Genomic DNA, 13680 nt, shown 5'->3' with positions numbered 1-13680 from the left:
TTGTGGCACCCAGAGTTAGTTGCTCCACAGCATGTGGGATCTTCCTGGACCAGGGCTCGAACCCGTGTCCCCTGCATTGGCAGGCGGATTCTTAACCACTGCGCCACCAGAGAAGCCCTCCTCTCTCTCTTTTAAGTCTCAGTCATCATATTTTTAATCTTCAGTAGCCTTTCTTCATTCTGTGATTCTCATTTTTCATAGTAGCCTGTTCTTATTTTATGGATACAGTATTCTGTCAACTCTCACCAAAGATACTAATTAGAATTTCAAAAACTTTTCCCCAGCCTCTTAAATTATCTTTGTTTCATTGGGGGTCTGTTTGTTCTGCTTGTTTAGTTTCACATTTATTCATTTTCTTATTATTTGTTTATTTAATAAACTTTTAATTATGAACACATTAAATGTAAACATAATTGGAAAAAATAGTATAATGAATCCCCATGGATTCATCAACATTCTTCTGTTCTCATTTCATCTACCCACCCCACCCCCTCTGCCTTTTATATTTTGGCTAAAATCTATTTTTTTAATCTTGTAAATCATATATTTATATAAAATTTCATTTGTAGATATTTAAGCATGTCACTTTGATAAATATAGGCATAAAAAAATAAACATAATACCATTATCACATCCAACAAAACCAACGATATTTTATTTTATTTATTTTTTTAAATAAATTTATTTTATTTATTTATTTTTGGCTGCATTGTGTCTTCGTTGCTCTGCAGGCTTTCCCTAGTTTCGACGAGCAGGGGCTACTCTTCGTTGCGGTGCCTGCGGCCTTCTCATTGCGGTGGCTTCTTGTGTTGCAGAGCACGGGCTCTAGGTGCGCGGGCTTCAGTAGTTGTGGCACGTGGGCTCAGCATTTGTGGCTCGCGGGCTCTAGAGCACAGGCTCAGTAATTGTGGCTCACGGGCTCTAGAGTGCAGGCTCAGTAGTTGTGGCGCACAGGCTTAGTTGCTCCGCGGCATGTGGGATCTTCCCAGACCAGGGATTGAACCTGTGTCCCCTGCATCGGCAGGCAGATTCTTAACCACTGTGCCACCAGGGAAGCCCAACAATATTTTTAAAATACCTACTAATATTCAGTTTTCTCTCAATTATCTTTAAAATGTCTTCCTTGAGTTGGTTGGTTTGAATGAGTTTCCAGAGCATTTAGTTCTTGACTGTTATCTGTAACAGTCTCTTCCTCTCCCACCTTATTACACCATTTATTTTTTGTAGAAACTGACTTATTTGTTTAGTAGAATTTCATACATTTGGCTTTGGCTGATTATATCATTGTGTTATTTATCATGTTCTTCTGTCCTCTGTATTTCATATATGCTGGCAATTAGAACAGAGGCTTGATTAGATTCACCGTATCTTTTTCACTGTTGGATTTCTCTACTTTTTGGTGGCTTCTTGTCCATTCATAGTTATAAATGAAAGTCTAGATTCACTTATTTTAAAAGGTGGTGAGACCCCCTTTGGAAGATGTGAATGATGGAGGTCTCCTGTGCTCTACAGGGGGGCTTATCTTCTCAGTGGAGAGGGCGGGAATCAGCCAGAAGTCTTGTCCTTTTTCAGGCATGGATGGAAAGAATGTGGCTCATTGGCTTCATGCGTCAAGGAGAAAAGAAGTAGGGTGACCTCGATGGAAGAGAACGAGGAGTTCTGGTGCCAGATAAGCCTGTTGGTTTTTGTGCATTTTGCCTCCTTCTTTGTGGCAACCCAGCCTTGGCTGCTGTGCTGCCCAGTTTTTCTGTCTCTGATGCCCATGTTACAAGCCTGTGGAACTCGCCAACTGAAGCTAGACAGTTTTTGCTTACCAAGGCCTGGAGGTGAGCACCAGAGCTGGAGCAGAGCATGGGCACATCTCTTCTTGAAGATCTTGGCTTATTTGCATTCTTGGCCTCTCCTTGACCCAAGGGTAGAGATTTTCTGTGGTTGTTACGATAGCTCCACTTTTTCAAGAGACTCCTCGGTTTTCTTATTTTTGCTTTCAAACTACTGACCTCTGATGGTTTTTCTGTCAGACATGTTCTATGTGCAATACCTTTTTAAATATAGCTCCTTTTTGTCTACTAATGATAGCATCGTCTGTTTTTTATTTCTTTTACATTTAAGAAGGAAGAAGAAGAAAAATACATCAGCACAGTTTCACTATCTTGAACTGAAATTCTCACAGTTTACTTTTATATACTGTTTAACTCACCTTCAGAGCAAAGCCACAGCTTGTCAGAAATTGTAGACATGGATAATCCCTTTTTCCCTAAAGCAATCATATTTACTTAAACTTTTCTTCCCTATTACAGATGTTAAAAAATATTACTTGGTATTCAGAACGGGTTTTAACTGAAATTTCACTGGGGAGTCTCCTGATACTGGTTGTAATAAGAACTATTCAGTACAACATGACAAGGACACGAGTAAGTATTCCGTAGCTATTTTTCTACCTTTATACATACAGCACGATGAAGACTATAGTTTAAAGCAATCTCAATATTTAGAGTGCTAACGTTCTCATGGAATATGGTGGAAAAATATAGACCAACATATAGTTACTGTATTATGATCCTAAGGTAATGTTTAAAGTGTCTGCTTCTTAATATTTCATAGGTGGTATGATCAGAGATATTTTACATGTAATAGAAAATAAGCAGTGGAGCACATTTAGATAAAAGATGTTGTATGTCTTTGCTGGACTGATAAAACTGATTTACCTTTTAAAAGTAGCAACAGCAAACTGTAAGAAGATACAAGCACAAGAAAATATGAATTCAGATGGGAAAGAAATGGAGAAAAAGAGAATACTTTAAAGAGTAAAAGGAAAATTTCAACTAGATTGTATTTGCTATGCCTGGGAGCAAATTTCAGTTCCAGTCACTAGAGAAGCAATATACAGAATTCATAGCTTAGAGAAGTGGTCAAATTTACTGCACCATTTTCAGTTATGCCCCTCTGGGAAGCTAACATAGGTTAGCCTTTCCACAATCTTTTATCTGAAACTCTTGGAGCCACATATGTTTTAGCACGGAGAATCTTTTGATTTTAGGAAGATAATTATAGTTTGTGTGCTACACTATACGTAACCATGAGGTTCTGGAGCCGCGCACTGTAACTAAACATTAATATTTCTGCAGCAAAATAGTTCAGTATTCTCCAGGGTGGGCTTAATGAAGACCATAAATAGCATCATTATCTTTTGTGCCAGATGTTGGTTCCAAACTAGCGGTGAAAAAACTTTGGATTTTCAGTGCTTTATGGATTTTGGAATTAGAGAAAACAGACTGTGGATCTGCACTTTCTAAAATCAGTGACAATTGAGTTTACATTTGCTTCTAGTTAACCTTGCTTAAAATGTCGAGAAGACTCGATGTATGTTTTAAACTTGCTGTTTTCTGACAGGACAAGTACCTTCACACAAATTGTTTGGCAGCTTTAGCAAATATGTCGGCACAGTTTCGTTCTCTCCATCAGTATGCTGCCCAGAGGATCATCAGGTAAATATGAGCTTTAAAAGAAATGCTGATTTTTGCCTTTTAGCTGGCTTATTGAAAAGGATACTGTGGTGGTCCCTTTTAAAATGCTTTCTGCAAGGAATATCACATTTTCCTACTTATTTTTTATCACCTTCTTGTCTGGCTGAAAATACCTTGTTCTGCTTTGTTTTCTAACCCAAGGTTTTCTATCAAAGTTAATTGTATTTGCTTTCAACCTTTTTATAAAATCTAGTTTTAAGATTTGTGTGTTAGCCTTTTACAGCAGAGCAGGTCTATGTCTTAGTAATGCAAACTAAATCTTAATTCACTTATTTGCTGAGCATTTTATAGAGCATCACTCTACCCTTTTCAAAAGCAGTTATCTGTTTTAGAGAATTCTTTCCATGGCAGTTAACCATTGTATTAGTTTCCCAATGCTGCTGTAACAAATTACCACAAATTAATGGCTTAAAGCAACACAAATTTATTATACAATTCTGTAGGTTAGAAGTTCAGCAGGGGTCTTACCAGGCTAGAATCAAGATGTCAGTAGGGCTGCATTCCCTTCTGGAGGCTCTAGAGGAGAGTCTCTTTCCTTGCCTTTTCCAGCTGCTAGAAGCTGCCCACATTCCTTGGCTCATGGCCCCTTCCTTTCCTTTCAAAGCCAGCAACAGTAGGTTGTTGAGTTCTCCTCACGTCTTATCACTCTGACTTCCTCTTCTACTGTGAGGATCCTTGTGAATGCCTTGGCCCTACCTGAATAATCCAGGATGATCTTCCCATTTCAAAGTCCTTAGCTGAATCACAACCACAGCAGAGTCCCGTTTGCCATGGAAGGTAACATATTCATAGGTTCATGGAAGTTAGGATGTGGATATTTTGGGGGAGCCATTATCCTGCCTGTCAGAACATCACCAGAAACTCCCGTCCCTTACCTGTTCTTTGCCAAAGGCACAATCTTTAAGGTTAGGAAAGCTAATTAACAAATGAATGAATGACTGTCATTTGCAGGATTTAACAAATATGGTTACTTTTTGGTCTTCAAGTGGGTGCTTAGTATTGCCCTAGCAGCTCTCAAGTAGAACATTTTTTATGTAGTCAGTGACATTAGATCGTTTCTTTTAATTCTTGCTTTTGGGGCAATGCAGCTCTGATAATTAGTTGTTGTCTTCCAGTCATTGATGGTTATCACAACTCCATATCACTTTTAAACTCTGATCTCACTTTCCATCCTTCGGTTAGAGACATTTATTGACCTGGGCTCATTTTTAACAATCAGTTAGAATTAACTTACATTCTTAGTCTGTTTATTTATCCTCAGAATTTAGCACAGGATATTTTCCTTTGACTCACTGTTTACTTTAATCATACATTATTTTGGATGTGTTTGTTTGTTTGTTTGTACTTGAGAGATTGTCCAGTTGACTGACTTTGGACTAACTCGGACTTCGTGATTGAAAGTAAACATGGTGTCTCCTCATACCTCAGATTCTTCCAGGTGTTCTGAAGAGCCTTTAGTTTCTAAAAATTGACCTTTGTCACCATGCTTTATTTCAACATGACAGATGTAATGATATCTGTTCTGCTTCATGTTCTATTTTTCTTTGTGTGTATGTGGAGTTTTATAATGGTTTTAGGAAGATTTCATAACAAAATTTTCCTCAACCGATATATAAACATTTGGACTGTTCAATATGAAAATGCCAGATGAACTGGTTCAGAATTTAAGTTCTGATAAAATGATTCAAGTAAGATTAAATAAAAATTTTCTAGGTGTCAGAGTTGGAAAAAATGCAAATAAAGCATTGTGCCCAATTTTCTGTGATGACTGAAGTAGAAAACCAATAGTATTTGGAGAAATAAGAAATGTGATTTGGATTTGTGATTTGAGACTATTTAGATCAAGTTTATCATCATTAAGGAATAATGCTTTACTTCAGTTTTATTGGAGCTTTTTTTTTTTTTAATACATTTATTTATTTATTTATTTATTTTTGGCTGTGTTGGGTCTTCGTTTCTGTGCGTGGGCTTCCTCTAGTTGCGGCAAGCGGGGGCCACTCTTCATCGCGGTGTGCGGGCCTCTCACTATCGTGGCCTCTCTTGTTGCGGAGCACAGGCTCCAGACGCGCTCAGTAGTTGTGGCTCACTGGCCCAGTTGCTCCGCGGCATGTGGGATCTTCCCAGACCAGGCCTCGAACCCGTGTCCCCTACATTGGCAGGCGGATTCTCAACCACTGCACCACCAGGGAAGCCCTATTGGAGCTTTATTTAGCATTTAGTGAGGAACTGTGTTATGCAGTGCAGGGAATATCAAAATTAGTTATAAAAATTCCTACCCTTACATAGCTTGTAATTCAATAGCCGAGATAAGGCAAAGACCAACATATGTCATACCTAGCAGAATGTAGTAGATATTAGAATGAAAGAAAAATTCCTGTGGTGAGGGCAAGTGGTTGGTTCAGAGAATGGTGAGGTCACATCTCATTGAGAAATCAGGCAAGGTGAGTAGAGAGAGACGGCTCTAGAGACTGGCCTGATAGGGGAAAGCATCAACCAAACAAACCAAACCAAAACAAGAGGGGGTGTGGTGAGAGAGCATGGTTTATATTTAGAAAATAACCAGTCCATTCAGTTGGCATGTTGTGGACCAGTACAGGGATTATAGGAGAGAAGCCTGAAAGAACCAGCTGGGGCCTCCTTGTGGAGGGGCTAAGCTGTTAGATCCACAGTTTAGGATAATGGAAAGAATAGAAAGAAAAGAAGGTGTCACCTTTTCTACCGACAAAAAAGAAAATGTCAGTGAATGAGTTGTAAATGGATTTGAAAAGAAATACTTTAATGTAAATGCCTGGAGTTACCAGCTTCAGCAGATGATATTGGTCTGTTGTTTGTCACACTGAGGGCCGTGCAGTTCACAAAGTTCCCCAGTACTGCTGGTGCTTCTGGTCCAAGCGCCACAGTGGAGTAGCCAGTGTGGACCAGAGCATCACATCATGCAGGAGGGAGCTTGTTAGAAATGCAGAGCGTTGGCCTGGTTTCAGATCTGCTGAATCAGAATCTTCCATTTTAACAAGATCCCTGAAAGATTTGTACATGCATTAAAGTTGAGAAAGTACTTTGAGTTTGGGCCTGGAAATCAAGATTAATAAACACTTAGAGAACACTCGTGTTGAATTGGAAGTGGGGACCCGCGTTTTTGTATCTTGAGGAAACTCATTTTCTACTAAATGTTTGTGTTTAGGGTATAAAATTGTAAAGTATAATAAGGAATGCATAACCAAAAACTGTTTAGATACACAGAAGATTTATTATAGCAGCACAACTCAAGATTCACCAGATGCTCTAGTAACTCCTTCAAATGAGAAGTAATTAGTTTTCATATACACGGTTTTCTAAATCCTTTTTTAGGAAGAGACTACACAATTTTGTAGCTGTCATTTGCAAAACTTAGAGGAGCCAATATTTCATGTGATCTTCAACAAAATGCAAAACAGAGTAACATGTTTCATTGCTGTGCAAGTAGGATGTGAATAAAGCTTTAAAAAGTCTTCTTAGTTGGACATAAATGTATGGAATGATTTCATATGGTGTCTAAGCTGTTGTTTCATATTAAATGACACTGTGTCTTCCACAAACTCTTGGTATTCTAGAAAAATCACAGACATACGTGATATAGGTTTTGCTCACCTATGAAATTTTTTGAATATGCTGTAAGCATGGATATTTGATATGATCATTATTTGGGATTATAGGGCTATTAATTCAGTTAAAACATTTATGTGGAGTAGATTATATGCAAGGGATTGTTGTGAGTTACAAATATATCATCACTTACTTCCTGCCCTAAAGACTTTCCCTATTGCTTGTTTTACCCTCCCCCCCCTCACACCCCCCTCACTGGCTCCTTCCTCTGGCTCCTCCTTCACCTTTGGCTTAACAGGTACTTATACTTTTCTCCATTATTTCATCCTAGATTGTTTTTCTCATCTTTGCTCATTTTCCTTGCTAGTTCATATCTATGCCTGTAACTTCACCTACTCTACAAGAGCACAGACCTGAGTTTGGGATCCCAGCTTCAAAACTGACTAGCTAGGGAATTTTGGAGAAGTTACTTAACTACTCTGTACAGCGATTTCCCCACCTATAAAATGGGGCAGCAATAGTTGCTGTCTCAATGAATAGGATGAAGATTAAGCGAATTAATATTTGAAAAGGGCCTGGCACATAACGTTCACGATATGTGTTGACCCCTTGAAACCTAACTGCTAACCTCACTACCTGGATATCCCACACTTACCTCAAACTTTTATTACGTTTAAAACAGAACTCGTTTTTATTTTTATTTATTTATTTTTAATATTTATTTATTTTCTTTTTATTAGGGTCTCAGTTGTGGCACGCAGGATCTTTCTTGAGGCATGCGGGATCTTTCATTGCTGCGCTTGGGCTTCTCTCTAGTTGCGGCATGTGGGTTTTCTCTCTGTAGTTGTGGCACGTGGGCTCCAGGGCACGTGGGGTCTGTAGTTTAAGGCACGTGGGCTCTAGTTGATGCGTGCGAGCTCAGTAGTTGGGGCATGCGAGCTTTTTTGCCCCATGGCATGTAGGATCTTAGTTCCCCGACCAGGGATCGAACTCCTGTCCCCTGCATTGGAAGGCAGATTCTTTACCACGGAACCACAGGGAGGTCCCCGGAACTTGTTTTTATTTATTTATTTTAAAATACATTTATTTATTTATTTATTTATGGCTGCTCTGGGTCTTCGTTGCTGCCTGCGGTCTTTCTCGAGTTGCGGCGAGCGGGGGTACTCTTCGTTACGGTGCACAGGCTTCTCATTGCTGTGGCTTCTCTTGTTGCGGAGCTCGGGCTCTCGGCGCATGGGCTTCAGTAGTTGTGGCATGCGGGCTCAGTAGTTGTGGCTCACAGGCTCTAGAGCTCAGGCTCAGTAGTTGCGGCGCACGGGCTTAGTTGCTCCGCGGCATGTGGGATCTTCCCGGACCAGAGCTCGAACCCATGTCCCCTGCATTGGCAGGAGGACTCTTAACCACTGCGCCACCAGGGAAGTCCCCGGAACTCGTTTTTAAACGTGCTCTTCCTGTTAAATTCCCTATCCTAGGTAATGACTCTCACTACAGCCATCTAAATTGCCAAGTCAGAAACTTACAAGTAATTCTGTGCCATTTTTTTCCTTCCCCTCAAAGGCTCTATCTGACTGGGCCCTGGTGTTCTAACTCTACCATTGTAACTTGCATTCATACCCTGTTTTTGTCTCCACTACTGCTGCGTGAGTTCACGTGTTCATCATCTTCACCCAAAACTATGTCTTTAGTCAGCCTAGTCCTTTTGCCTCCCTCCCTGCCCCTCTACAGTCGACCCCTGTACTGCTCCATTCATTCGAGAAGCAAATCTGATCTGTTTTGTATTGCTTCCTATGCTTAAAATCATTAAATGCCTTCCTGTTGCCAGCAGGTTAAAATTCAACCTCCTGAAAGCTGTGGCTCTCAAACATGGGTGGTTTTGCCCCCAGGGGACAGGAGTCAAGGTGGTTTATTTGTGTTTTTTTTTATTTTGGGGTGTTTTTTTTTTGCTGTTTTGTTTTGTTTTTGTTTTTTCTGTTGGCGCAACTGGGGAGGAGGTTGCTACTGACATCTAGTGGGTAGAGGCCAGAGATATTGCTAAATATCCTGTAATACACAGGACAGCAAAGAATTATCCAGCCCCAAGTGTCGTCGTGCTGGGGCTGAGGAGCCTTGTCTTAGAGTGGGCCTTGTCCGCCCAGCTGGCTCTCCTCAGCTCCTCCGTGGCAGTCCAGGAGTCACACAGCCAGTTTCTGGCCCAGGGGCTAGTTTCTGGGGTAGGAGCGGAGAGGATAGGGCAGGGAAAAGAAGAATATCACATGTTAGAAATATGGATTCTCTCAGAGAAGGTGTCAGGGAGAGAGAACTTCAGAGTCTTGCCCTGGCCAGTGTAGTTGCTTGTGACACACTGGCCTTGCCTGAAGTTTTAAGTCTTGTTGCTCAAGCAGAGTAGTAATTACTGGAGATAAAAGATTTGTCTTAGATTTCTCTGCATCACTTTACTAGAGTAGCTGTTAGTAGGTACACAAGAGAATTTTAATAAATACCTAGCCACTGATTCTTAGAAGATGGGCGGGCATCTGGGATTTAAGCTTAGTTGTGGCACCCATCATTCTGAGACTTAACCTAAATTGATTCATCCCATTTTGCAGATATCTGCTGCTGCTTGAAACTAGTGAAGTTGATGACAGTGTACATTACGGAAAGCTTTATGGTCTTTCAAACTTCCTGAGAATAAAATAATAAAAAACATAGATTAGATTTTAATTAAAGCTATTTAATTACAGTGCTGGGTTTGTTTTTTGTTTTTATTTTTTTTTTGGTAAAATCTAATCATGTAATTTAAGAACTTTTAAATACTTCAATTCATAATTTATGCTTACACCTTTTCTAACTGTTAACAGCCACTAGTAGTGAACATATACTCTTCAGATTTTAACCAAGTTCACTGCTGTCCATCTTGTCTTTGTCTAGCCCCAGGCTGGCAGTTTATGTAAGGTGCCTTGTTCTGCTCTGCACATATAATGGTACATATTGTAGTCATCCAGCCTTTTTCTGAAGACTACAAAAACACAGTTTGCCTTATTTAACTCTGGGTGGTTAATTCCTCTATTTTGGACAAATATAGATGTTTCAGAATGTCCCATGGAATCAAAGAAAGTTGGACAATTTGCTTTTAATTAATACCTCCTAGTATTAGCTTACCACATCAGGCTTCCTCACTTTTGTCCCCACTGAGTGAAGTCTTCAGGAGTTGATTTTTTTTCTGAACCAAATAATACATTGAACCGAAAACATACAAGAGAATGTTAAGAAGCAAAATGGCCTGTTTGTTGTTGGGATACATTTATATTATACAGTGTAAAATATTCAGATATAGTAACATGTCTGGTTATTTCTCTTGTTTGAGAAATAACCAATATTTGAGAAATACTGGTTATTTCTTGGTCTTGATATTTCAGGAATACTGTCTTATTTTAAAAATAAGGTCCATTTAATGATAAATTCATACCTATCACCTTCAGTGTTTCATCACTTCTCTCTCTTTTGTTACACTTAAGAGTGGTAAAAGTCTGGAGGCTTGTATAAGTTAAGGTGTTGGTGTTGCACAGCTGACAGGTGGCTATGGAGACACTTGGCTGACAAGTTTGTCCAGATGAAAAGCCCTTGCCTATTCCACTGCACTGTCATGGAAAGACTGGCAGGACGTTATTAATGAGAGTAATTCACTGCCATGGGACCATCAATCCAAACTCTCTGGGGTTTTCTGAAACAGATGGTTCTCTGCAATCTAGGGTAGCCAAACCCTTGTTGATTATTCAGTTTGCTGCCCCCCACCCCTCATTCCAACTTCCTTCCAGTATAGCTAAACCCCTAAAGTTATAGTAGCAAAGACTGGGTCTTTCTTTCTTTCATCCCTCCCTCCATTCCTTCCTTCCTTCCTTCCTTCCTTCCTTTTCTCTCTCTTTCTTTCTTGAACTGGCTAGTTGAGAAAGGTATGGATGTGTCAGGTATTGCAATACAAAGTGTATGGGTATTTTCCTGGAAAATAAACATGGAAAAAAGGACAAGAACTGTATATATTTCAGCCTGAAACTTAATATTTTTCTTACATCTAATCCTTGATGTTACATTTTTTTTTAACTTTTTGCCAGAATTTACTTACTTATTTCTTTAATAAATAAATTTATTTATTTATTTATTTTTGGCTGCATTGGGTCTTCGTTGCTGCGCGCAGGCTTTTCTCTGGTTGCGGCGAGGGGGGGCTACTCTTCATTTCAGTGCACGGGCTTCTCATTGCGGTGGCTTCTCTTGTTGCGGAGCATGGGCTCTAGGCACGCGGGCTTCAGTAGTTGTGGCTCATGGGCTCAGTAGTTGTGGCTTGCGGTCTGTAGAGCGCAGGCAGTAGTTGTGGCTCACGGACTTAGTTGCTCCGCAGCATGTGGGATCTTCCCAGACCAGGGCTTGAACCCATGTCCCCTACATTGGCAGGCGGGTTCTTAACCACTGCGCTACCAGGGAAGTCCCTGATGTTAGATTTTATTTTTAATTCAGTAAGTACTTATTGAGCTTTTGCTGTAAGCATACCACTGCCAAAGTCCTCTTTAGTTTATTTGTTTACATTTTAATTTCAGACAAATGCCATTCATTGTATCTAGAAATTAAGTGTTATAGTCATGTTGGTTTTAGTTTTTAAAAGTTAATTTCAACCTCGTATCATTTTCTGATTTCATTGTAGTTAGGAAATTGTTTCTTTTTTTTTTTAAACGTTTTTATTGGAGTATAATTGCTTTACAATGGTGTGTTAGTTTCTGCTTTATAACAAAGTGAATCAGTTATACATATACATATATCCCCATATCTCTTCCCTCTTGCATCTCCCTCCCTCCCACCCTCCCTATCCCACCCTTCTAGCTGGTCACAAAGCACCAAGCTGATCTCCCTGTGCTATGCCACTGCTTCCCGCTAACTATCTGTTTTACATTTGGTAGTGTATATATGTCAGTGCTACTCTCTCACTTCATCCCAGCTTACCCTTCCCCCTCCCCGTGTCAAGTCCATTCTCTAGTAGGTCTGCGTCTTTATTCCCGTCTTGCCTCTAAATTCTTCATGACCATTTTTTTTGGTTTTTTTTTAGATTCCATATATATGTGTTAGCATACGGCATTTGTTTTTCTCTTTCTGACTTACTTCACTCTGTATGACAGACTCTAGGTGCATCCACCTCACTACAAATAACTCAGTTTTGTTCCTTTTTATGGCTGAGTAATATTCCATTGTATATACGTGCCACATCTTCTTTATCCATTCTTCTGTCGATGGACACTTAGGTTGCTTCCAAGACATGGCTATTGTAAATAGAGCTGCAATGAACATTGTGGTACATGACTCTTTTTGAATTATGGTTTTCTCAGGGTATATGCCCAGTAATGGGATTGCTGGGTCATATGGTAGTTCTATTTTTAGTTTTTTAAGGAACCTCCATACTGTTCTCCATAGTGGCTGTATCAGTTTACATTCCCACCAACAGTATACGAGGGTTCCCTTTTCTCCACACCCTCTCCAGCATTTATTGTTTGTAGATTTTTTGATGATGGCCATTCTGACTGGTGTGAGATGATATCGCATTGTAGTTTTGATTTGCATTTCTCTAATGATTAATGATGTTGAGCATTCTTTCATGTGTCTGTTGGCAATCTGTATATCTTCTTTGGAGAAACGTCTGTTTAGGTCTTCTGCCCATTTTTGGATTGGGTTGTTTGTTTTTTTGATATTGAGCTGCATGAACTGCTTGTAAATTTTGGAGATTAATCCTTTGTCCGCTGCTTCATTTGCAAATATTTTCTCCCATTCTGAGGGTTGTCTTTTCGTCTTGTTTATGGTTTCCTTTGCTGTGCAAAAGCTTTTAAGTTTCATTAGGTCCCATTTGTTTATTTTTGTTTTTATTTCCATTTCTGTGGGAGGTGGGTCAAAAAGGATCTTGCTGTATTTTATGTCAGAGAGTGTTTTTCCTATGTTTTCCTCTAAGAGTTTGATAGTGTCTGGCCTTACATTTAGGTCTTTAATCCATTTTGAGTTTATTTTTGTGTATGGTGTTAGGGAGTGTTCTAATTTCATTCTTTTCCATGTAGCTGTCCAGTTTTCCCAGCACCACTTATTGAAGAGGCTGTCTTTTCTCCATTGTATATTCTTGCCTCCTTTATCAAAGATAAAGAGAACATATGTGCATGGGTTTATCTCTGGGCTTTCTATCCTGTTCCATTGATCTATATTTCTGTTTTTGTGCCAGTACCATACTGTCTTGATTACTGTAGCTTTGTAGCATAGTCTGAAGTCAGGGAGCCTGATTCCTCCAGCTCCGTTTTTCTTTCTCAAGATTGCTTTGGCTATTCTGGGTCTTTTGTGTTTCCATACAAATTGTGAAATTTTTTGTTCTAGTTCTGTGAAAAATGCCAGTGGTAGTTTGATAGGGATCGCATTGAATCTGTAGATTGCTTTGGGTAGTATAGTCATTTTCACAGTGTTGATTCTTCCAATCCAAGAACATGGTATATCTCTCCATCTGTTTGTATCATCTTTTATTTCTTTCGTCAGTGTCATAATTTTCTGCATACAGGTCTTTTGTCTCCTTAGGTAG

At 39.6% G+C, this 13680-nt stretch overlaps 1 protein-coding gene across 2 annotated transcripts in view; it reads left to right on the top strand.

Annotated features, from left to right (window-relative positions):
• DYM (dymeclin) overlaps positions 1-13680 on the top strand; it is a 385794-nt gene that overhangs the window by 170898 nt on the left and 201216 nt on the right. For both annotated transcript variants that reach the window (XM_059893759.1, XM_059893758.1), the window contains exons 12-13: positions 2301-2414; positions 3394-3488. In XM_059893759.1, coding sequence (XP_059749742.1) covers positions 2301-2414; positions 3394-3488 — 209 coding nt within the window. The remainder of the gene's footprint in view (positions 1-2300; positions 2415-3393; positions 3489-13680) is intronic.

This window comes from Balaenoptera ricei, chromosome 14, assembly GCF_028023285.1.
Source record: "Balaenoptera ricei isolate mBalRic1 chromosome 14, mBalRic1.hap2, whole genome shotgun sequence".
NCBI classification, from domain to species: Eukaryota; Metazoa; Chordata; class Mammalia; order Artiodactyla; family Balaenopteridae; genus Balaenoptera; species Balaenoptera ricei.
The sequence above is the reverse complement of the archived record's forward strand: the minus strand, read 5'-3'. Positions and strand labels throughout refer to the sequence as shown.